General features: G+C 44.0%; 1 protein-coding gene across 1 annotated transcript in view; it reads right to left on the reverse strand.

Moving 5' to 3' along the window:
* Positions 1 to 1,159: 1,159 nt before the first annotated feature.
* DNER (delta/notch like EGF repeat containing) overlaps positions 1,160 to 26,541 on the reverse strand; it is a 194,480-nt gene continuing 169,098 nt past the window's right edge. Inside the window, exons 14-16 of the mRNA XM_077761381.1 lie at positions 18,773 to 18,904; positions 8,423 to 8,669; positions 1,160 to 2,151 (exon numbers count right to left, since the gene is read on the reverse strand). Coding sequence (XP_077617507.1) covers positions 2,040 to 2,151; positions 8,423 to 8,669; positions 18,773 to 18,904 — 491 coding nt within the window. The 3' untranslated portion in view covers positions 1,160 to 2,039. The remainder of the gene's footprint in view (positions 2,152 to 8,422; positions 8,670 to 18,772; positions 18,905 to 26,541) is intronic.

A 26,541-nucleotide genomic window follows, 5' to 3' on the forward strand; every position in this document is an offset into this window, starting at 1 on the left:
GTATCTCCCTCTCTCTCTAACCCTCCCCTGCTCACACTGTCTCTCTCTCTCTCTCTCAGAAATAAATAAAACATTAAAATAAATTTTTTAAATAAAAGACAGATTACGATTGACAAAAGATTTCCGAACAAGCTCTTCAAGGGACATTACGTACAGTGAATTTAAGAAGGGTTGAGGGGGTAGGATGGAGCAGCTTCCAAAGGAAGATGTAGCAGGGCGGACAGGGCCCTGGGGCATGTGGGGAGTCGGGGGAGGAATGAATTGAACCCCCACCTACGTTCTTAGGCCCTCTCCTGTGCATGGAGGGTCTGTGTGCCATGCCGTCAACAGTTTCCCACGAGGAGATGGAAATAAGCAATGTCTGTGAGGTTCCCAGAGATGCTCAACCACCCGTGTTCATATTCTGAGTTCATTTCTAAACGCTTATACAAACTAAAAATATTAACATACCACACACTACCACTTAATAATCAGAGCGTGGGTGTGTTGCCATGTCATTTGTAGGATTAGGGACAGATGTTCGAGAGAAGAGAGGGAAAGGAAAGCATCTTAAATACTTCTTTAGGCCTGAAATCCTCCCTTGCACCTGGCTTCAGGGCCTTTCCCCTGGCCTTACCAAACGTTCCCATGTGAAGATAAAATGAATTTAAAAAAAAATGACTCTGGGGCGCCTGGGTCGCTCAGTCAGTTAAGCATCCGACTTTGGCTCAGATCANTTGGATGCAAAACAACTGAATATAGGGTGGTTCTAAGCTGCCTCCAAGTTCCTAAGGACCAATGGCTGTTTGCGAAGGCCATTTCACTTGACCTCCACTGGATGGAGCCAACCAGAGACATTTCTTGGGACCACCGGCCCCCCTGAACATCATGCCCACCAGCATTTCCACCTTCCAGCGCACGTCAACAGCCAGGCGTGCTGCACTTCTGCTTCAGGTTCCAGTGGAAATGCTGAAATGAGAGTTCTTATTTTCTTCCCCCACCTTTCATGTTTAAAGGAAAGGAGGGACGGTTCCCTGGGAATCAGGAGGTCGGAGGGGCTCTCAGAAGGCACAGGAATGTCCTCCTTGAAATATTTAAGATGTGAAAAACAGCACGATCAACACTCAATATTGAACCCAAAATGTTTTCTGTAATTTTAGAAGAACGAGAGACACACGCATCCTGGACTTGGTAACATTTATTCAATATTCTTTGAAATTAGCAAGAGTCAGAAGAAGCACATATCGATCCAATACAGCTACGAACATGTCCTGGATATAAATAAAGATGCACTATGAGAAATACGCACTACGGAAGGAACTAGTACTCTCTTATATTGACTACCCCTTAGCAACAAACAACTCCAACGTAAATTTAATTTACTCACAATATAAAAACCTTGACTTTTTAAAGAAAATATAGATTCAATGCGATCATAATTGGCCTCACTAGGCCCTTTCCCTACGGGTGATTTTCAAGGCCTAGCTTGGTGACCATTACGAAAATGACAAAAACAAACTCAGAGGAACGTTTCCGCAAGGTTCAACAAAACAGTGCAGAAATAAGTTACTTACCCATGCACAGAATAAGGCAAAGGCTAATTTCATTCGGGTTAGGAGTAATAAATGTAACTAGTTTCTTGTTCACGAAACAAACATTTCAGACTTTTTAGGTGACGGGTATACTGTTATATGAGTCATACTCTACATGTGTTTCCTAACTACTCAGAAAGCTGGCACTCGCACCTCACATAGAAACTTCATGAAACGCCCTCTGGGTTTCATGACGGTGTCTACCGTGGGAAGAGCACTCACTAGTCGAAGCGTACAGTTTGAAGAGCAGAAAGTACATTAAAACGTAGTCTATGGGTTTCACAAATTTCGCTTTTAAAATATTTTTTCCAAACTAAAAGCTGCAGAAAATTAGTTCTTCGATATTCTACCGAAAACCCTTGAGAGCAGCTACCATTTCAAATTTCTCAAGCTTTTTATTTTCTTAAAAATATTTCAATGAGGGTGGTAGCCCATCTTTTTTGAAAAATAATCCCCCCCAAAAAAAGATTACAAATCTTTTGTTTTAATCAGTGTGACCAGGGGCTTGTCATCGGGGCTGTAATCCTCATAGGCGATGGGGGTCACATCGTACATCGCAGGCCGGGATTTCTTTCCAAACCTGAAACCACAGAGAGAGAGGATTCTGGTTAGATGCATCCTGAATCTCAAGTCTTACCAAAGGCAAGTGGTGAGAATAACTTAGATTCAAGAATCAGATGGGACGATAAAAATACACTGAAAGATACATTCTCAAGCGAGCACAGAAATTTAAGAGACCTGGATATCAACACTGAAGGAGCAGAGATATTAGTGTTCAGTGCAGGAGGTTAAAAAAAAAAAATGGATCTCATGAAGCATGGAGTCCAATGGTTAAATCTTGGCCAAGCAGCCAGGCATGACAGCTCTATGGTAGGCTTTAAGAAAATGTGTATCTATTTGTCTTTTTCTTCTGAGACCCTGAACTCTCTAGAGAGGCAAATTTATTTTACATTCGCTCTAGTGCCTGGAATACAGAATGACAGGGTAGTGTTCCCCAGACTGTGGACAGACAGCCTCCTCTCCTGTGGTACTTGCAGGAGGGCTGTGAAGGCTCAGAGGTCGTCTGAGGTCCCGCCATAAGGAGAAGGGGAGATGGAGGAAAAGACTTTAAATAAGGAGAGGTTTGTCCACAAGCTGCCCCCACCCCCGCACCCACCGTCCAACCCACCCACCTGTTCTTCCCCAACCCCACATACACACAAGCCATTGGCTTGTTCTCTCTGAGCACAAGCCACTGTCCCAAAAGATCTGTATATATCAAAATCCCCTCATCAGCAGGACTGATGCCCAGAAGCCAAGGGGTGTCAAAATCCAATTTCAGAACTTCCTGCCAAACCAGTCTTCAGATGGAGATTATGAAAATAAAGCCAGTTCAACTTCTGGGTGGTCTCTTCCCAATGAAGGTCTCACCTTCCCTAAGTCCCTGTAGCTCAGTAGGACTTAAACAGTCTTCCACACTCACCCACCTCGCCTCCTTGTTCGTAAAACAATGCCTTTTAACTATTTCAAGTCCAACAGGATTCAAAAAGGAAGGATGTAAAGAACCCGAAAATTTTAAATGGTAGGTAGGGTGGGTCCCAAACACTTCAAGAGGCTCATTTCCCACAGTTTCCATCATACCCACTCCCTTCCCCGTCCCTAGTTTTTCCTTTGCTTTCTTGGAAAGTCCACCCTCTCACAGACAGCGAGGAGTAGAAGGGAGTGGAAAATGAGGAAATATTGCATTGTTCGCATGATCTTTTGTTTTTAAACATCCGTCAGTCTTTTGTTCTGATTCACTCAAGGCTTACCGGCCTTCAAGGGCACAAAGGCGTAAATCGTGCCCGATGGACACCAGGCAAAATGCAGACTTAATGAGTTCATGCATTCTACCACCGAGAAGTCCAAGGGTATTACTGAAAGATTAAAAGGCTTTCAATAAAATCACGTCTAAAATGTGAAGGCTTACTGAGGCCCGAGATTGTGCGTACATAAATGTGGGTTGGAGTCCAGCCTGTGGTCTGTTTATCTAAACTGCATGAGGCCTGCGTCTATCTGAGGCCACAGAAAGGGGCAAGAGTGTAAAAGCTAACTGGATCTGGACACTTTCTCCCAAGACTGAAAATTTCAGAAGCTACTTTCAGGCACAAATATTTTGACAATTTAGGCCTCATAAAACAGCTAGATCCATTGCTAACAATACACGACTAATTCATTTAAAAAGCTTGGACAATCTCTATGAAAAGCCTTTCATATCTTCACATAGGAACCAGGGGGCAGTTTCCTGAGGCTACTTTGATAGGAGAGTCAGCAAATCATACACAGCCTGTTAATCAGTCAGTGGCCAAGAGGAAAAATCCAAGTGACTTAATAGGTGGAATATATGTTTAGGATATCCACTTTATTTATTTAAAAAAATTTTTAATGTTTATCTACTTTTGAGAGAAAGACATATTGAGCAGAAGAGGGGCAGAGAGAGAGGGGAGTCACAGAATCTGAAGCAGGCTCCAGGCTCTGAGCTGTCAGCACAGAGCCCAACGCAGGGCTCGAACCCACAAACCACTAGATCATGACCTGAGCTGAAGGCAGACAGCTAACCGACTGAGCCACCCAAGTACCCCGAGATATCCATTTTATTTTTCACGTGGCTTCATAGTTTGAAGAAGAATCTATTTCTTCAAAATCTAGAAAGTTAAATGCCTCCATGTTTATGCCATCCAGCAACAAGCTATAATTCAAAGGACTGTAATCTTAAATTGCAGTCATGGGGCCAAATTTCAACAAGGCAGGTTAGAGGTTGGGTGTCTGGGATCCACTGAGAAAGACGAGTCAAGGGCTGAAACCAGTCATGAGTGGCTACACGGCCACCTGGTCAAGGGAAGAAGAACAAGGAGCCTCACTCTGTATCCAGACAGAGAACTGGCTGCGTGCAGAGTGCTGAGATCACCTTCACACCAGCACGGGAGAAAGCCTAATGCTGGGAATGTTCCCTACAATGGGAACGTGGCGCTACCTTGGAGCCTCCCTTCAGGGAGATGCAGAGGTCTCCACACCAAGGGCAGTATCCACCACACAGAAGCTAAAATGGTTTTTGAAACACAATAAAGTGAAACAAGACTTTCCTGGAATCTTCTCCACCCATCACAGCGGCAAGCTCTCAACTAGTGAAACACAAATGTGCATTCATACTTAAGTTTATAACACCAATAGCTTGTTATATTTTCTTTGTCTCTCAGAATTGGGCAGATGTCAAGAAACAAGCTAACACCTAGAGAATTCCATTTAAACTCTCAGACACGGGGCGACTCAGTGGGTTAAGGGTCCAACTCTTGATTTTGGCTCAAGCCACGACCTCACGGTTCACGTGGAGATGGAGCCCCACGTCAGGGTCTACGCTGACAGTGTGGTCTGCTTGTGATTCTCTCTCTCCCTCTCTCTCTGCCCCTCCCTGGCTCACATACTTGAGTGCTCTCTCTCCTTCTCAAAACAAACAAATGAACCTTAAAAAAAAACCTCTCAGGTACTAAATCAACATGAGAGTTGCCTGTGTTATGGCAGGGATATTTATGTGACTGTTCCTTTAAATAACACACTGGGTTTTGGTTTTTTTTCCTTATCATAAAGGTACATTTTAAATGTGAAAAACAAATTTGGAAAATAAAGAAAAATTGTAACATAGAACGGGGGTTAACAATTGATAGCCTGCAAGCCAATTACAGCCTGTTGCCTATTTTTAAATAAAGTTTTATTGGAACACAGTTGCACCCATTCATAATATGTCTCTGCTATGTTCCCACTACAAAGGCAGAGCTGAATAGTCACAGAGACCCAGAGAATGCATGGTCTGGAAAATCTGAAATATTTTGCAGGCTCTTGATGAAGATGGTATGAATTGCTCACAGTCCCCCTGTCCAAAGGATTCAGATCAGGATAGTGTCTGGCCGTGTCAGCAAAAGCTAGAAGGAATAATGGAAGTTGTGGCAGCCACAGCATTAATGTCACTGTCATCTCAAATAGTGTCTGGTGACAAGTCTCTCACACGTTACTTCACTAAAACATGCTGCAGCCAATTCTCAGGCAGACGAAGGCTGTGCGTTCTCCCAGTTCATAGGCCTGTGAAAAGTCAAAAGCTAAAACACCACCGCAGGGAATGTAGGCGGATCTGACCTTGAGAAAGGCCCAAAGCCAGAGGTGCTATTTGAGAAAACGTGACCGGCTCCTCTCTCAGCTTTGCTGGTTGGGTTGTGTGTGATCAGGGGCTTAGAGCTGGGGAAGCAGGGAGCTATCTGCAGCCGAGATGTGGCCTCACTCCGGAGCCAGGAATGCCCGTTCGCTCCCACGGGGCACTTACAAACTCGCTCCAGCCTGAGGGTCAGCAAAGCAGCCACAGAACACACGGCTCTTGATAAGAGAGAAAAGGGGGCTCTTTCACAACCCAGCACCAGCATCAGCTGAGTGCTGACACTGAATCGCCAGACACTTCCTCGGTCACTCGGGACCGTCACAGATGACCCCCTCAGTATTCATCCCGCGTGGCTGTGAGCCGATGGCGTTCAGATCCCCTGTCCCCGCCAGGCCAGCAGCTGGGAGACAGGCTGTGAGATGGGAGGTAGCCACAGGCCACTATTGAAAACTAGGGAGAAGGTAATATTGAAAAGGGTTAATTTTTCTCAATGCTTTTCTAGGGTTTCCAGGAAAAGGGAGTAAAACGGGGCCAACCAGCCAGAGCCCCCGCCAGGACCTCTACAGAGCCATGCTCTACAAACCACAGGTCATAGCTGAATAAACGGTTATGAGGGAATGTTCCAGATACTTCGGAAGGTATTGTCTTAACGTCCATGGTTTTATCTGTAGTCACTGGTGCATGGAGGAGCTTACTCGTTAGGAATTCTGCAGTGAATACTTTTTGATAAAAATCGGCACCAAATAAGAACCAGCTTTGTAAATGCTTTTAAGTTAATTCTTTCCTTCCAAGACTATCCAGTTAAATATCTTCCTAGCGGGCTAGCTAAGCAGGAAGCTCAGAAGAATCTATCCTAAGTTCTTCTGGGGCTGAAATAAAATACCCCTCTTGGACACAGAAGGATCTTAGCCCGAGGTGCCTCCGGGGGTGGAGGGAACCTCATTTCTTGGGTCTCCCAGTACATCCCAGTATAATGCCTCTGATTCTGTTCCTTCCCGGTGCAGAGAGAACTTCCGGGAACAGAGAGAGAAGATTCTGGAGCAACAAAGGAGGTTGCCTCCTCTCCTCCATTGTTTACACCTTTTACCTCTCACCTGATGACTTCTAAGTATCTCAAACACTCCAGGGAGGCTGCCCTGGAATGAGGCCACTCGCAGGCAGGTGAGGACACCCCACACCCGTCCCTGACAGGGACTGTCCTTTCATTACAGACCTCAGATTTTAAGAAGGGGGGTCTGCTATGTGCCAGCACCTGCTGGAGACAGAAATAAAATGGCCCTTTAAGTACATGCTGGTGGAGGAGCCAAGTAAACAAGCCAGGCAGGGACCGGCCTCAGGGCTTCCTGGAGGCTGTGTTGTCAGGCTGCCCCTTAAAGGAAGGAGTCAGTGAGGAGCAGCATGCAGGGCCTGACTTAGAAGTGGTTTGTGGATTTCCTTGCGAAGAAAGAGAACTTTCTGAACCTCTTAGCCTCTGTACCGTTCAGACGGAATTTGGGGTCGCATTTCCGTCTTGTGTTTTGATCAAGACCAACACTCAACGTCCCAACAAAGGTGATGCAGCTCCTAGTTCCTGTGACCCCAGTTGGAAGACACGAAGCTCAGCCCACTCTACTACAGCGCAGATTTTCTGATTTGTGCACTTTAGATCATTCTAGCAATTAAAAAGAGAAGATCGTTTCCCTCTAACAAACACTGTCGCTATTGTTTTTATAGTAACTATCCTTTGAGAAAGTAAAAACATATTGGGGCACCTGGGTGGCTCAGTCAGTTAAGCGTCCCACTTCAGCTCAGGGCATGACCTCGTGGTTTGTGAGTTCGAGCCCCGCGTTGGGCTGTATGGTGACAACTCAGAGCTTGGAACCTGCTTCAGATTCGGTGTTTCCCTCTCTCTGCCCCTCCCTGACTTGCACTCTGTCTGTCTCTCTCTCTCTCTCTCTCAAAAATAAATAAAAATTAAAAATTTTTTCTTTAAGTAAAAAGATGTCAGATTAGCTGATTTTGTTAGTGTTATAGATTTGGAGAAATAGGTTATTATCTGTTTATACAAGCCTTTAATCTTTGTAATTTAATTTGATTGCTTTGACTAAGGGAGACACGTCTTTTTGCAGTTGAGGGAACAGGGTTTGTGGAGGCATGAATGGTCTGTATAAAACAGAGTCAAATAACGAGGTAGCTGGGACTCAATGTCATACTTCGGACACCTGACTCCTGCTCTCTCTGTGGTACCCCTAGTGCGGTACCTCGTCTCTCTGGAGTCCTTCCTCCAGAAAAGGACACCGTTTTATAGAATCTGTACACTAACAGTAGAATGATAGCTGTTTGTCACTTCTTAAGGAAGCCACTAAATCAAATGTTATTAATACCTATGCTGACTGACTGGAGAACCCAGCTAAAGACATTCCAAAAAGCGATCATCAAAAAATGTTTCCTACCCAGTGATTAAGAATCGGCTATTTATAGCACAGATAAACATAAATTAAATGAATGTATTCAATGCAAACAGTAAACTGGCAGCAAATTATAAACCCGCTTAATTACCTGTCCCCAGTACACCTTGAACCTATGTTTTCATCTATGAAATCCTCTTTGCAGGTGTGGATTCCTGTTCGTAACACCACCCTGGTACCCGGAACGCTCGAGTGGAAGCCGGATCGCCCCTCTGCCCCCTCCCGTTCCCCACGCAGCCCACCTGGCGTGCCTAATGGAGGCGATGGCGTTGCTGAACTCGCTGTCGATGCTGCGACAGTTATAGAACTCCTCGTAGGCTGGCCGGGAAGAGCCCTGGTACTCAATGCGGCTGATGCGGCAGATGCCCACGATGAGAATGATGAGCATCAGGATGAAGGCGACGCAGAGGGCCCCAATGATGATGTAGAGCGAGTGCCGGGGCATGTTGGTGAGACTCTCCGCCATGTGGCCCGACTTCCACTGCAGGTCTGGGGCGAAAAAATAAGCGAAGGACTGGATGTGAGTTGTGACCTTTAGAACAGGAAGGTCTTCACCGGCAACCTAAAATACAAGGGCCATCCCAGCTGGGAAGAATTGTTTTCTGTGGATAACCCAGATCAGGGGCTAGTGTCCTTCACATACAAGAGCCTCTTACACATCATTAAGAAAAACCAGGAACATCCCGTAGAAAAATGAGCAAAGGGTATAAAAAGGAATCCACCAAAATTACAAAGAGAAAATGGTTTCATTTCATAATTCTTAAAAAAATGCAATTCCTCTGTCAGTTCCAAGCATTATTTAAAATTTTTGATAACCACGGTTGACCTGCACGCAAAAATGAGGGTGTGTGAATTGATACTCAACCCTTGGGTAGATTTAATGGAGTATTGTTGATCCAGAAATTCCAGTTCTTAGAATTTATGCTGGGGAAATTGGCCTATAAATGCAGAAAGCCCAATATACAAGAATGTTCATTTCAGCATCAAAACTTTTAAATGTTAAATGACCGATTATTATACATTTAGGAAAGGGTTCATTAAATAAGCGTGACCCCCACATACTCACTGCTCAAAGTTAATACTGTTCAAAGTTAATAAAGTTCGTATTGGACCATTTTGTTTTAGGTTGTTTTACAGGGTGTTTTTTTAAAGCAATAAAATGTTACAACTACAGCTAAAGGCCCTACCCCCACACTCTCCATCCCACAAGTAGGCAAAACAATTTATAAAAGTAAAAAAATGGGAAACAACCTGAATACTCAACTCTTTGTGAGATGGAGAAGTGTTTTGTTCTTGTTATTAAAGTTTATTTACTTATTTTGAGAGAGAAAGAGAGAGTATGAGAGAGCATAAGCATGGGAGGGGCAGAGAGAGAGGGAAAGAAAGAATCCTGAGCAGGCTCTGTGCTGTCAGCACAGAGCTCACTGTGGGGCTCGAACTCATGAACCATGAGAACATGCCCTGAGTTGAAATCAAGAGCTGGACACTTAATTTACTGGGCCACCAAGGCGCACCCAAGAGATGCCTTGTTCTAACAAGAGAACGAAAGCAGTTGGCCAAACAGGACCTAGCCATATAGTATAGTCACATGCGAGCTCCAAGTGTCGACCTATACACTGGAAAGCTCAGGACAGAGTAATAGTAATGATGAACATTTGTTGCTTTCCTACTATGTTAAGCTCTTTGAAAACATCTCATGTAATTATTACAGCCAACTGAAGATTCATTATTTTCTCTCTCTGCTTTATAGGAAATTGGCATCACCAGCTGGGTGAGTTCAAGTCTATATCCAAGTCTGCCTTACACAGCAACACACAGAGATCATGGGAGGCAGAATGACAAGTGATTTTTATTTCCTTCTTTATACTTCTCCGTCTTTTCCCACTATTTTTCAAAAGAATAATGTATTCCTTTTGTAAAAATATTTAAAAATAAGCACTAAATTATTTGAAGAAAGTATCCGTGGGATTATCTTCCAGCAGAACAGTGGAAGAAGTGTGGGCCTTGGGATCACACCAGCCTTGCCTTCAATCCTAGCTGCAACATTTACTCGACCTCCTTGAGACTTGGTTTCTTTTTTTATAAGATGAAAATAGCAACATGTACCCCATAGCTTATTGGGAGCATAAGTTAGAAAACATGTGAAGAAAAGTAAGAAAGGCTGCTGCTGGGCCCCTGCTGGGTGGTCTGAAAAAGGATCAAGTGTCATGGTGGCAGAGAGATAAAGGATAAGGAGAAGCAGGACACTGTCCTCCAAGGCACATGCTGTGAGCTCAGCATTACTGAGCAATGCCCTCTGCCCTTTCAAAAAACACCAACCTATATAAGCAGGAAAATAAATGGATGAATGGGACATAATCTCGTGCCTGACACAGGTCAAGTGTGCCAAAGTATGTCCTGTTTACAGACCTGCACACATGTGGAATGTTCTGGATAATGTGAACAGGATTTGAAAGGAAGTTTGGAAAATAAAAAGGGCAAGATACGACCAAAGAGAAGCTAAGTTCATGTGGGAAAGGGATGTCTTCTGTACTTGACTCACAGCACCAGCATCTCCAAATGACAGTTTTCACATTAGGACTATGGGGCCTGGAAATAGGATTCGGGGTTGGGTATGGACAGGCCCATCTTCCCTTGAAATGTGTAGACTCTTTTTACTGGGCCAAACTCTGCAGGAGTGTTTGTGATCTGTGGGCACATACACGCTCAACCGAGCTACATCCCAGTGACCATGGAATCTGAGAACCAGCTGTTCTTTACCTTCAACAGTTATAACCTGAAAAAGAACTCATGCCCCCAAGCCTGGTTGCTTCTGAGAGTTAGAGAAGAAAGAGATGAATGAAGTATGTTCACACCAGATCTTTGGACTCCTGAGCTTTTACCAATACCCCTGAGGTCTGGTTTTGCCATCTGAGCCTTGCCTGCCTGAGCTCACAAGGCCCGTGTAGCAGTGAGACTGACCATGACCGCACTCACGGCTCTGTCTGAACCAATTCACATACAGCCAGATGGACCCACAGAAATCACAGAAAGTGAACGGTCAGCGCTGAGGGGAGAAGGTGTTTTGTGAAACAAGAACGAAGCCTCAATCCCGGATCAGAGGCATTTCATTTGGCAACACCTGGAGCACACTGGGCGTGAGAGACACTCATTCTTCTGGCTGGAAGAGAAGCGTGATTCACTTGGTTTCAACCTACTCTGAAAAATTCAATTGTAGGCTGGAGTCCAATGCTCACACTGCGCCATAACAGCCATTTAACATTAACACAAGGGCAGCCGGCACTGTTTCCACTCGGACTTGGTACGGGGCTCCGCTCCGATTGCTCTGTCAGGGCCACACAGGGTCCTGCTGAGCCCCCACCATTGATGTGAATAGCTTACGTGTCATATCAATGGTGCATCCGCAGCAGCGAGCACACAACCCTGTGGCCACTGCCGGGGACAGACAACCACACTGGGTTACGTGCTCAGCCCCGCATCCCAGGCCCGAGCTGCCTACACACATACGTTCCTGACCATCTGCTCCACTTCCCCAAACTCTGCATTCCAAGCTGTTTGAACTTTTGGGAAAACTTTCTCGAAATTCCTCTGAAAAGCTCTGCTTCCCTCCTCCCCCTTCCCCTGCTCTCTCTCTCTCTTTTTTTTTTTTTTTCCTACCGTACTGTCAGCTGAAACTTTTCTGATAGAAGTGAATGTGGCTGCTTTACACACTAATCGGGTTGGAACCGGGCTGCATCTGAGTAAATCCAGCTTTGGTCTGGAAGTAGCAAAAGGATCTGCACCAGGTGGCCCAAGCTGTCACCTCCAGTCCTGGCATAAGTCACGAGACCCTCATGAGCTATCGCTCTGCCGCACCCCCAAAGTCCCAAGTCCCACTGCATGAATCACTCACTCCGCCAGGCATGGCTCCTCTCTGAGCTGTGCACCGGAAAATGCTCGATGGAACGGTCCCATCAGCCCCAGCAGGTGCACCGCCAGGGACGCATGCCCACAAACTGTTCAGGAGAAACATGGCACTTACGGGTCTGTGCGACCATTTGTACGTATTCAGGTTTCAAACTCAGTTCATTCAAGGTTTTGTGTTTTCCAAAGCGTGTTCGCATTTGCATGTCAATTGGTCCTAAACGAAGCCTCTGGAACTAGGGAGAGAGGCTGGACTTGAGCAGCTGCGGCGGGTCAAACAGGCCATCTGTGGCCAGGCTGAGAATAAAACCAGACCCAGCCACAACCTCCACTCCCAAAGGAGATGCCGTTGGGTTTACAAATTTCATTCTAAAATACATTGCCTGTATCTGTTTTTTAATTTACCTACTCAAATCCATGTGTTCACCTATATTATTTAAAAAGATAGTGAGTGTGTGACGTGAGGATGTCAGACGGCTACATAATTTTTGAGACCATCAGCTGCTAGACTAATTGAGAGGAGGGCTTTCAAATTACCTTATGTTTTCTGTAGCTAAGAGGTGTTTGGATAAGCAAGGCAGTCAGTGAGATCGGAAATCTTCAGAGGAGGGCAGCACAGGGAACGAATGGAAAGCATAGCTCACCTCTTTCAAAGAATCCACTTGCTGAACAACCATTGATTAGGCACCTACTGTGTACCAGGCATGGCACTAGATGCTGGGATAAAGAGAGAGGGAAAGTATACAGTTGGCCCCTGGAGCCCCCTGTCTTTTGAGGGGTACAGGGACCAAAGAAATGCTTGCTCTCAAAGTAGCTGCAGACACACACGTGTGGCAAGTCGATCAAGGACCACCTCCATGGTGCTACTGGAAAGGACAAGGAAACTCTAATCCTACTTGGGGAATCAGGATTGCTCTAGAAGTGGGGGTCCATAGGAAGCTGGGCTCTCCAGGTAAGAAGGTAAAAACCAGAGATGAGGGAGAACAAGGGGAACATGGTCCCAGGAAAAGACCCCAGAGAAGAGGGGAGATGGAGACAGGACAGGAGACTGGAAGGGTGAGAGCGTGGCTGCTCGAGGGAGCGAGGGAGCGAGCCAGGGGCTGACTGAGTGAGGAGGAGCTCCCTCCTGCCATCTCATGGGCCATAGTGTGGCCTTTGGTCTTCGCTACAAATGCAATTTAATAGGAACTTGGCACTGGCAGGGACAGAAACCGGTGGGAAGAAGGGTCTGAGTATTCAGATTTGCACTTTGAAAAGATGTCTCTTCCAGTCACAACTATGTGGATGAGTCTGAGGACATTATGCTGAGTCGAAACAGATCAGATACAGAAAGACAGATACGGTGTGAGCTGGCTTATACATGGATCTAAAGACAAACAGAAAGCTGAAGTCATAGTAACAGAGAGTAGGATGGTGGTTAACAGAGGCTGGGATGGGAGGGACAGGGGGAGATTAAAAAAAAAAAAGAGGGGCGCATGGGTGGCTCAGTCGGTTAAGCATTCAACTTCGGCTCAGGTCACGATCTCACGGTTCGTGGGTTCGAGCCCCGTGTCAGGCTCTGTGCTGACAGCAACCTCAGAGCCTGGAGCCTGTTTCAGATTCTGTGTCTCCCTCTCTCTCTGACCCTCCCCTGCTCACGCTGTCTCTCTCTCTCTCTCTCTTTCTCTCTCTCCCTCTCTCTCAGAAATAAATAAAACATTAAAAAAAGAAGAAGAAAGAAAGAAACAAAGAAAGTAGGATGGTGATTTCCAGAGGCTGGGGGAAGGGGTCACAGGGAGTTAGTGCTTCATGGGGACAGAGTTTCAGTTTTTCAAGATGAAAAGAGTTACAAAGATGGATGGTAGTAAGGGTACAATAGGGTTGTACTTAATATTGCTGAACCGGACACTTGAAAATGATTAAGATAGTTAATTTCATGTTCTATGTATCTTGCAATAATAAAAAGAACTAGAACAAATTTTAAAAAGAAAAAAGACCATATACTTTTAGAAAACAAAAAGAAAGGGCACCTGAGTGGGCTTAGTTGGTGAAGCATCTGACTCTTGATCTTGGCTGAGGTCATGATCTCACAGTTCATGAGTTCAAAACCCACATCAGGCTCTGCACTGACAGTGCGGAGTCTGCCTGGGATTCGCTCTCTCTGCCTCTTCCCCACTGCACTCTCTCTTGCTCTCTCAAAATAAATAAATGAACTCAAAAATAAAAAGGAAATAAAGATGCTGCATATAAAGACAGGGTTTGATGGGCTAGATTGGAAGCCATGTGGTGTTAAAACAATGAAGTAGATCTGCATGAGCCAACGTGGGTAAACATTCTATATATTACAAATATCAATATATTGTTAATCGTAAAGGCAAGATGTTAAACAGTATGTATAGAATAATCCCATTTTATGGGAGAAAGTAAGGACTTATAATACTGACTGAATGTATCTCAAAAATTAAACAATAAATGGCGAATAGTCGCTACATTTGGGGAGCGAAGTGAGGGTCTGGATGAGAAGAAAGGTTAATTTTAAATTTTAAAATATCCTAGTTTATACAAAAATAAGAACCAACACACCCAACCAATTTGTACAATAGGAGCTGTCCATATGACATAACCTTGTGATGGGTGTCTTCAACCATTACGAAATTCCACGCATTTTGGGGAGGAGGGTCCCAAGAGGGTCCCCTCTTCCCTGGGTCCCTAGAGCTGCCTATAAAAACCCTACAGAAACCTCACCACGTCTGCTGAGCTCCCCTCAGATTAGGAACTCCTCAAGGCAGAGGTTGCTTCATTAATCTTTATATCCTGGGCATGGCATTCAGTGTCGGTAACAGAAGGCCCTTGCTTATTTGTTGAATTACAAATCCAGGATGGCCTATTTTTCAAAGGCAGAATATCATTAATTTAATAGTTTAGCCAGAGATCCAACTGTTCAATGCATGTAACTGCCCAGCTGTCAGTCAGCAAGACTAACTGGAACGCTAACTGTATAAACCTCACAGTTCCTATGTAGATGATACAAAACATCACTACATAAACATTTATGGGAATAATGATTTTTCAGGCTTTGATTCTAAGAAGGCAAAATTTTTATTAGAAGCCATTGATAAAATTGTTATCAGTGTTGAGGTGGCAAGAATGGACAGCAGATGATTTCACTAGGTTGTTTTGGTGCTTTCTGGAGCCTGGGGGTTGCATTTGCTTCAGAGTATGTATAAAACACAGTAACTATTTTAACGATCCTTTTAGGCAGTTCTGGGTCAGTTTTCTCGGTGGTTTTGATAAATCTTCACGGTCTGCTAGAGTTTTACTCCTTATTATTGACTGGGGGACAGTTAATAACTCTAAAGGGGCAAGTTTCTAGAAAATGTTCATTACTGGGCTAATCGATGTGCAGTGAAGGAGATAGCTGTGCTGAAATCTGAAAGGCGAGCACTCCAGGCAGAGGACAGTGGATAGGTAAAGGCCTTGAAGGCAGGAATGAACTTGACCTGTCCAAGGAAGTGAAAGCAGGATGACGTGGCTGAAGCAGAATGAGCAAAGGAGGGAGGCAGGCGATGCGGCCTTCGGAGGCAGAAGTGAGGCTGATGGGAGCCTCCTTGACCACCTCTGACAACTCACAGGCCTCCCTGCTCTGGGGCTTCTGTGGGCTGTGGCTCTCCCTTTCTCTGCATACACCTGAGCTTTCCTGTTGAGATCTACCCATCTGACCTTGCACCATCCAGGCACCCTCCTCTTGGTTTCTGCACACTTGAGAAGATCACAGATAGTCAGGGTTAGAAAGGGACCCCAGAGGGATGGGTCCCATGGCTTGCATAGGACTGGAGCCTCTTAATCTTCTCTGGCCACTCCACTTCCACTCCTGGTCCTTAGATCCTTTTCATTTGATTCAGATTCAGTTCTCTAGACACTGGTCATTGGCTATATGTCACAGCAAACCTCAAGTGCACATTCTCCATTCTTACTTTCAGCTCAAGGATGGAAGCATCCAGCACTGGAACTAGCTGAGCCTAATCTGAGATGACATTGATTTTAGTGCCTTTGGTCTAACAGAGCGGGGGAAATGAGATCGCCAAATGCAAAGTGCAGTTCTGGGCAAACAGGGAGCTTAAGTGTGGACCAAGATGCGTGAAGGGCCCCCTCGCATGCAGCCACTCAGTGTGGCCCATGCCCTTGGCATTCATATCCAAAAAGACAGTTGTCAAAGGTTGGTCCTCCCAAGGAGTAGTTATGGTACATGAACCATAGTAAACTAGCATTTATTTAGTGCCTACTGCATTGCAGAAATCTGCACCTATTTGCCTCCTTTAATCCTCACAGCATCTCCCCATCGCCGCCTTATGAAGTAGAATGACAAGACTCCAATAGGTACATTTGCTTGTCCAGGTCACACAGCCAAATATGATGGAGCTTGGATTTGAAGTCACCTTTATCCTTTTCAGTTTCCATCCTTGTATATCTTCTCCCTATATTATCATCACTGGAAGGAACTAAAATTTAGATATTTTATAATTATAGGAGTTTACTTAAAGCTTCTTGAGGGCATCTTGTGTGTTCCTGACTTTTTACCCATACTTTCATATATATTTATCTTCATAATTAAGATTTAGAAGTTATAGGGGCACCTGGGTGCCTCAGCTGGTTGAGCTTTTGACTCGGCTTCAGCTCAGATCATGATCTGCGGTTCATGGGTTCAAACCCCCTTTCCCATCTCCCTCTTTGTCTCTCTCTCAAAATAAATAAGTAAACATTATTTTAAAAAATATTTAAAAGTTATAAATATATATTATTCTGCCCTAAGGCACAAAATTTGTCATTTCCAACAGAATTACCAAATTTTAGAATGAAAACTGGTCCCATTGAACTGGTAAGTAAACTGAATCTCAGCATAACTCCACGCAGCCACACAATGAGGTTCACACCAGGGGAAGAACCAAGGTCCTGCTGACCCTGAGTCTGGGACGCTTTCCACCGAAAGTCCCACCAGACTGGACTTAACATCCTCTACCTACTCTTGTCCTAACATCCTACACCTGCTCATAGCCATTAGAATCCCTTTCTGTAACTCTCTTCAGCACGAGAGTACTTCTCACCATCTTTGGCAAGGCCAGTCGGTCCTAAGACCACGCTGTCTAAGGGTGTTTAGGAAAGCTGGTGATGGGGGCGCCTGGGTGGCTTAGTCGGTTAAGCGTCCCACTTTCGCTTAGGTCATGATCTCGTGGTTCGTGGGTTCGAGCCCCGCGTCGGGCTCTGTGCTGACTGCCAGCTCAGAGCCTGGAGCCTATTTCAGAGTCTGTATCTCCCTCTCTCTCTGACCCTCCCCTGCTCATGCTGTCTCTCTCTCTCTCTCTCCTAGAAATAAATAAAAATATTAAAAAAAAAAAGAAGAAGAAGAAAAGAAAGGAGAAAAAAGGAAAGTTGGTGATGGAGAGACCTAAAAATGACTACTTTCTTCCCCTCTCAATCTCTCAGCCAAGAGCAAAGACAAAGAATGAGCCAGCGGAAGCCCCAGTAATATTACTGGTCAAGCTGATATTGGAGAATGTGACCGCCCACCTCATCAGACACATGAAGAAGGAGACAGGCCCATGCAGCCATAGGCAGTGCCCGACCCCCTGGGAGAGCTTATTCTTGAAACACAGAATAGAGGAATAGAGGCAACAGCAGCCAGTTCTGGAAGGAGACAGACAGACAGACAGATGGGGCTATATATTTGCCAGCTTCCAAACTCACACAATAGAGGAGCTATCTCTACGTGAAGAAAGGAACGGGAGGCCTGAGAGCCCAGGGGAAGCTCTTATGGAAGATCCCCTGTCCTGATGAATTTCAATTAGAAGAAAACACCTCTCATAGCTGAAATTTTATGTTTCCAAAACGATGGAAAACCTAATTCTATGTCACTTCTCATTTTCACCTCCATCCCAATAGATACATTATTTTAAAAAAAATTAACGTTTTTATTTATTTTGAAAGAGAGAGATAAAGAGCGGGAGAGGGGCAGAAAGAGAAAGGGAGAGAGAGCATCCTAAGCAGGTTCCACACTGTCAGTGCAGAGCCCAACACAGGGCTTGAACTCACAAGCCTTGAGATCATGACCTGAGCCAAAATCAAGAGTCAGATGCTTAACCGACTGAGCCACCCAGGTGCCCCACAGATACATTATTTTAATACGTGGTATCTTGATTATGACATTTGCGAACTTCTGGGAGCTCATCGTTAGAGAACAATTTGCTTTAATAGCTCAAAATGTTTTTTTCAGATTTCTCTTACCCTCCTCCTCACTGGACTATTCTCCAGGCAACGGATGGAACCTAATACATTTGAAGACACTTGAAGACATAAATGCAAAGCGAATTTATATTCTGTGTGCTTTTTCATGTTTTTAACACAAAGCCTCTATTTTTTGATATGATTCTAGTGCTTCTCAGTTAGGCACATTTTTGGCTGCCTGAGGAGCAGTGAACTCTGGATGACATCTGCACATTCGCCTCCCAGTAGAAAGGCTGGATTCCGAAACGGGAAGCGGGGAGGGTGGGGTGGGGGTGGGGGGCAGAAAGCAATGAGCAAAGGTACTCCTCTGGGACTCATGTTATCCTCTGGCCCCGCTGCTCATCTGTGGGTGACGGGGGCCACCTGGACACGGTTAGTATCCTCTTCGTGTTGAATGAAAATGTGATGTTCAAAACCATAGAAATACTTACGGATCTCGCAGTCTGCACCCACCCAGCCGTGCGGGCAGTGGCAGGTGTAACCATTGGGCTGGTCCAGGCAGGTTCCAGCATGGTGGCAGGGGTTACTGTCACATTCATTTATGTCAATGTCACACTCTTCACCTATGAAGAGAAGGCAAATTAGTGAGGGTACAGCTGGTGGCACTACCAACTCTGTCACATCACTTCTCTGGCAAAGCAGAGAACTGAGTCTGGGATGATGGTCTCCAGCAATGGAGCCCAATTTGCTGTGTACGTAAAATGCGGAGTCGTCCCCAAATGCCAGACAAGGGATCTTTTGCTTAAAGAAGACTAAAAAAGAAAAAAAAATGGCCCTGGTAGAAAGAATCTTGAGTCAAACAGTTAACTGAGGCTGATTCCCATGTCTGAATAAACCTTTTGAGACTTATTGGAAAAGTGAACTGTGGTTCCTGATTTTATTTAAGAAGTCTATTTTATTTTGAATTTTATTAGCTGACTCTTCTTCTTTGTTTTTCTCAAACTCCAGAAAGCCGAAAACTCACAGTTTATGATTTTCTTTTCTTTTTTTTTTTTTTTTGTAGCCAAGTGTTTGAGAGTGTGAGTCTGGACATGTGACTATTTTCTGGAAGGTTCTAGGGCACAGCTGTGTGCCTAGCCAGAATCATTTATGAAAATTTACTTCACTTTCCAAATCCCTGGCTGTGTTTCTGGGAAAGACTGAAATGCACAAGAAGAACATCAGCTCCCCCTAAGAAAAGGCAGTTCTGAGGTCTAGTATTAGCCTAGCTCTGACACAATCTTCCCCAGTGAGTGGTGACCCCAGGAAAGCCACCTTCATTCCAGTCTGCCTTTCCCCTCATTATGAAAAATGTGATCTGGATCTCTTGACTCTGCCTAGACCCAACATTTTGGAACACCCTTGACCCCATTAGAGAGAGCTTGGTTTAAATCAACAAACCTGAACATGGGCTGATATCACTGTGGTCCAAACACCAACTTACAGGAAATAGCCTATTAACACGAGTTACACAAGCAAAGCCATCGTCACCAATTTTAAGCTATACTGCAAGCCAATACAAAATGGGTATGCATCTCAAACTGAAGGGCATCTCATCAAATGAATGGAAGAGGATACTTCCAATTGAGGCAATCTCTCTTAAAAGTTTAGAAATGAGGACTGATGGGTGGTGGGGGAGAGGGGAGATGGGCGTGGAGGAGGGCACTTGTGGGGATGAGCACTGGGTATTATATGGAAACCAACTTGACAATAAACTATTTGTAAAAAAAAAAAGTAAAATAAAATAAAAAAATAAAGAGATATTAGAATTTCAAAAAAAGTTTAGAAATGAGAAAAGGAAATTTTCAAAATGTAAATCTATTTGCTTAGATACATGTAAAAAGTGAGAGTCAGAGGCACCTGGGTGGCTCAGTCAGTTAAGCCACTGACTCTGGCTGAGGTCAAGATCTCACAGTCTATGAGTTCAAGCCCTGCACTGGGCTCTGTGCTGACCACTCAGAGCCTGGAGACTGCTTCAGATTCTGTGTCTTCCTCTCTCTTTCTCTGCCCCTCCCCTGCTCATGTTCTGTCTCTCTCTGTCTCAAAAATAAATAAACATTAAAAACATGTAAAAAAAAAAGTGATAGTCCAAAAAATGAAATAAATTAAAACCAAAAAAAACACAAAAACCTGTAGCACTGCTACAGTCATAGAACAAAGGAGCAAAATCGAATATTTTGTCCATTTTCAAAGCCAATGTTTCAGTGTACACTTGGGTAATTACTTCCAGGCTTACTTAATTAGTATTACTCTTTTATCTGCTACCAGTTTACCTCGCATTTATAAATCCACCATATGTCGCTCCCAGCCCATTTCAGAGAAGGAATCTCACACTGAAACATTTCATGTCTGTTTCATTTCACACTTGCTTCTTACCTGGCATCTGACGGTTTTATTTTTAAATAAGTAAAATCTGTCAAATAAAACATTTACTACTTCAAGGCCCTACTAGGTTGATTATAATTCAGTAGTGTCTAAGGAAATTTGTTTTCTGCAATAAATATAGACATTTACATCAATAGGAAAGACATGAAATTGATTGCCTCTCACTAACCTATTTCAAAGGTTGTCTTTCTATTAATGGGGCAATCGCTCTGGGTGGAAAAGGGCATAGACTAAACGATTACAACCAGCATTACATGGTAGGCTAGTGAGGAGACACATAAACAAGAACGTGCTGAGAAACATTAAAAGGATTAAATCAAATGCCTTGATAAATATATACCTCAGTACTACTTGCCCACCATTTAGGAAGACAGGCTTAACTGAGGCATTTATTAGACACTAGCTGTCTTTAGCTGGCAATCTGAGCACAACAAACTCAGAAATAAGACGCTCTGTTACCTTTGCAGCTGTAGCTGCAGAAAGAGCCCATCTTCATGCTTTTACCATATGGCAAAACTCAAAAGCTGCACTCTGCTCCACAGTCCAATATCAGCACCAAACGCTTCTAATCCCCTAAATTCTGGGAAGTCCTACAGCTAATCTGGCCCATCCATTCCTGCTCAGGTCCAGAGCTTTTTGGACCAGGGAGGTAAGTGCCAAATTCAGGGTCCAGACTAGCCCTGATGCATTTATTGGTTCTTGGATCTTCCAGGGGCATGAAAGTAGTTGGGGAAACGTCCAAAATCCCTAAATTTGTCTCCTCCAAGGCCCACTAGATTAGAAGGACTGGACAGAAATAGAGAATGGCAGGAGAAAATAGAATGAACTTTTAGATACCAGTGACATATCTAAGACCCAGGATCCAAAGGGCTGGGGCCCAGAGAGAATCCCAAGCCTATCCCAGTCTGAATTTCTTCACCCCAGTGCTCTTAGAGCCAAACTGGGGATTAATTGATACTAGCTAATGATATAAACTCCATGCCAGCCTGGGGCCCCAACAGACAGCAGCTACTTCCACAGCATATGTGTTCTGGCCAAACCCTGGAGGACACACACTGCAGGTATCTTTAGATTACGCTAGTGGCCTGACTTGCACTTTTAGTTCCGTCAGCTACCCCCTACCTGGCTCTCAGTTGGAGGCCTTCATCATGTCCTAGGCTGGCAGTAGGAATGTGGGGTGGTTCTGATGATGGAGGCCCTCAGGGAAATTTTTTGGGAGTCAAGGAAGCCTCCCAAACATCACTGCTCTTCTCTGCCTTACAACGATCCTGCTTTCTGACACTAGTCTTGAGCAAAGTATTTGAAGATTCATTATGAATTATAGAGAGTAGCTTTGTTGTATATATATTCATTTGTATGTAAATCACTTCCATTTCCCCAGAGTAAGAGTGTTATGCTTTCATATGCACATCAGCACCCCACCATTCCACCGAAGCATTTTGCATACTGGCTTATTTTAGAAGAGCTCTTAGTATATTCTATAACCTTTCCTTACTCATAGTTGACTTAATAAATCTTTATGCTTTTGCTGGCTTCAGCCAGATGACTTTTTTGTTGACTCCCTTACCTTTTTTTTTATTTGAGTTGGGGAAAAATCAATTACTTTTAAATCACTGTTGTGCTTGAATAACATTTGTAAAGAGAATACATAATGAAATTTCTACTTGACTAAAGCTGGAAATCATAGTCTGAACTTTAAGTATTTTACAGTTGCTTTTCAATCTACTACTTTCTAAGAGGCAGTGTGTATGATAGGCATCAGATTTGATAGTATTTATGCAAAGTTACAAGTGTACTGTTTAATTCTCTATGATTTACTCAGATAAATTAAAATGAAAGAAAAAATTAAAAGTTACTACTAGTAAACCCTTAGATTAATACAGCCCACACTAAATGAGATCAATGAAAATTATTATAATCATAATACCTAGTATTAAATATAGAGCTACTGTGAAATACCTACTATTAAATATAGAGTTACTATATGCCAGGCATTGGTCTGGGTACTTTAATTATAACTCCTTTGTGCTGCACAAGTATTTTATTCCAGATGAAATGAATATTAAAAATTATTTGAGGATACCTAGGTGGCTCAGTCAATTAAGCATCTGACTCTTGGTTTTGGCTCAGGTAATGACTTCATGGTTTCATGAGTTTGAGCCCCATGTCATGTTGGGCTCTACACTGACAGCATGGAGCCTGCTTGGGATTCTCTCTCTCTCTCCTCTTCTCTGCCTCTCCCTCACTTGCATTGTGTCTGTTTTCTCTCAAAATAAATAAATAAACTTATAAAAAATTAAATTAAAATTATTTGGAACTTCTTCTGCCATGATGGGGTCATGGAAGCCTCTCCTGGCCTCCCACTGTAAAGTGGATAAAACATACATACTTCAGGAAAAACACTTTTAAGACATTAGACAACAGGCAGTGCAGGTCTGTGCCTGTGAGAGAAGGCAAACAAAACAGCTGAGTATCATAATCATCCTGGCTTTCTGCCTGGAGCCCATTTAGAACACAGTGTTTCACTGAGCTGAGGAGAACCAGGGTTTGTGGAGGACACGGTAGCCGCCATTTGTCGGACGGACTCCAAAGAAGACAGAGCCAGGTAGAAAAAGAGCATCAGAAATACTCAGCATCCCCTTGAGTTTGCTGGTGTACACAGTGTGTGAGGAGGCTGGAACTCCACGGGCCTGGCAAACCAGATGAAAACTGAACAGTTCCCAGAGCCCACGGAGCGCTGGGAAGTATGTGTTCCAAGTCTCACAAGTCAGAATGCAGATATGTCACTGATCACCCAGTGCTTCGGTGAGGGAACGGTCACACCTCAGTACTAGGGCATCACTGTCCCTAGAGAAAAGGCAACCACAGACCCACTCCCCAAAATAAAACTTTAAAAAAGCCTTGGAAGGATCAATCTGGCCGGCAAGTAACTTACCTACCTGCCAGAGAACAAGGCCAGCACATAAAAAAGAAACACAATAAACCCAATCACTCAGTAACTTAACTCACGAAGACCATCCATCCACAAGACCATTAGCTGTGCGGAGAAAGAGGAGTACGTGACCCGTAACCAGGAGAAGCATCAGTCCAAAGACACAGATGTGCAAAGAATAGATGATGCTGAGCAAACAAGGAATCTGCTCAAAATGGAAAACGTGAATGAAATGAGGATAGAAATGAAAGACAAAAAAAGAACAAAATGGAACTTCTAGATAGGAAAAATACAATATTTGAACTTAAAAACAATACTGAACAGTTTTCACAGTAGATTTGACTCTGCAGAATGAATCAGTAAACTTGACAACAGCAATAGCTAAACACACTGCAGCTCTGGGAAAAAAAAGGTTTTTATATTGAACAGAGACTCAGTGACCTGCTGTACAATTTTAAGTAGTCTAACAGACATAATTGGAGTCCCAGGAAAGGGGAGTGAGGCATAAAATAGTATTTGGTGGAGTAATGGCTAAAACATTTTCCAAATTTGATGAAACTATAAAACCACAGACCCAAGAATTACAACAAACCCCAAGTAGGATAAATACCAATAAAATCACACTAAGGGAGTGCATGGCTGGCTCCGCCGGTATGGCATGTGGCTCTTGATCTCGGGGTCATGAGTTCAAGCTCCATGTTGGGTGTGGAGCCTACTTAAAAAAAAAAAAACAACCACAAGAAGGAACATGGCGATCAATTTGTTCAATGCCAGTAATCAAGGAAAACATTTTAAAATGGCCCAGGATGAGACTTTTTCCAAAATGGTGAAACAAAAACATTTTTCCTACTCTTCCAATGAATTCCAAGCAAAAACCCTTCACATGATATAGAAAACAAACATGAGAAGACTCTGAAGGGTCAGGGGACAGAAAGGCTGGGAAACTCGGGACCCAAAGAACAACATGGTGGTGAGCTTCTGAGTTTTCTTTCAGCTTCATATACTGCAGACCGAATGCTGGAGAAGCCAGTGACCTGGAAGTGCCCAAGAGTGTGTGGAAAGAAAAGCCCCAATTACACACTTACAAATACTCCAGAATCACAGGGAAAATCTAAAAGAACCTAAACCAAATTAAATGACAATGAAATAGGACATAAAATATGTGGGACACAGCCAAAAAATCTGTTGGAGGGAGAATTTATGGCTCTAAATATATTCATTAGAAATGAGGAGGAGCCTCGAATCAGTAATCTAAGGTCCCACCCCAACAACCTAGAGAGAAAAGAGCAAGATAAACCCAAATGGCCAACCTCATAAGGTAAATGTGACATTGCATTGTGTGTTGGATTACACAAAAATGATTGCCTAATTCTAAAATCTAAATGACTGACCGCACTCAGTCAATGAGGGAGCTTTTGAGCTCAAGAGTAAGTTTTGCTAAATATCAGGCAAAATGAAAGAGTATTTGGTTCTGAGGTACCAAGTCAGACAGTACAGGCAGCATCGTTCCTTACAGGCCGATGGTGAATATTTTACCAGACTCTTCCATGGCATGCTAATTCTCAGGACACAATAGGTTCTTTTCAAGGGGGAGAAAAGACTCTATGATCAAAAACAAATGGAAAATAAACAAAAGCAAATAAGATTCTGTACTGTAAGACCTCTTGAGCCTGTAGTTGCCAGACACCTTTATAAATTCACATCCACATAGCATGTACCATGTCCCAAATTTATCTGGCCACAGATGCTTTTTCCAAGAGGCGTCTCATGGGACCAGTGTTCTGTGANCGGATTACACAAAAATGATTGCCTAATTCACCGCACTCAGTCAATGAGGGAGCTTTTGAGCTCAAGAGTGAGTTTTGCTAAATATCAGGCAAAATGAAAGAGTATTTGGTTCTGAGGTACCAAGTCAGACAGTACAGGCAGCATCGTTCCTTACAGGCCGATGGTGAATATTTTACCAGACTCTTCCATGGCATGCTAATTCTCAGGACACAATAGGTTCTTTTCAAGGGGGAGAAAAGACTCTATGATCAAAAACAAATGGAAAATAAACAAAAGCAAATAAGATTCTGTACTGTAAGACCTCTTGAGCCTGTAGTTGCCAGACACCTTTATAAATTCACATCCACATAGCATGTACCATGTCCCAAATTTATCTGGCCACAGATGCTTTTTCCAAGAGGCGTCTCATGGGACCAGTGTTCTGTGAAACACATTACCAGCACAGCTCTCCAAACAACTTCGGGAGCCATTCTGTGGTCCTCTGCAGCCAGAACGGTTAACGGGGCTGAATAGAAATAGACTTGTGTTGTTTTCAAAGGCCAGTCAGAGTGACATTTGAGCCTCTGCTTCATGGAGGAGTCTTACCACTCCCTGTGGTCGGGGTGAGTACCGTGAGAAATCCGAGGGGTCGAGTGGGGGAGCAGAGGAGACAGGAGGCAGGGGGATGGAGGGAAGGACACCACTGAGAAGATCCTGAAACGGGCTGTTCAGGAACCGAGGTCAGGGCTGGCAGTGCTGGATGGAGTGAGACCACCAGGGTCTTGACAGTCAAAACAAGGGCTTTGATCTTTCTCTTAAAAACAATGAAATGCCAATAAGCAATGGTTAAGTAGGAAGCAAAGGGATTAGATTTTCATTTCATGAGATCTCCACGGTGCAGAGAACGTGTTAGGGGTGAAGGCGAAGGGGCGTGGGGAGACCAGTTAGGGAGGCTGCACTAGTGTGGGCAGGAGGTGAAGGCAGCCTGGTGTCAGCTCCAGGCAGTGAGATCTAAGAGGTTCTAGGATTCGTTGGTGGTTGGCTGCAGGTAAGGGAGAAGAAGACGAGGGTACAGATGATTCCTGGGTTTCTGGCCAGAACAACCTCTGGTGCTGGTAATGCCATTTAATGAGGTAG

This window comes from Crocuta crocuta, unplaced genomic scaffold (assembly GCF_008692635.1).
Source record: "Crocuta crocuta isolate KB4526 unplaced genomic scaffold, BGI_CrCroc_1.0 scaffold516, whole genome shotgun sequence".
NCBI lineage: Eukaryota > Metazoa > Chordata > Mammalia > Carnivora > Hyaenidae > Crocuta > Crocuta crocuta.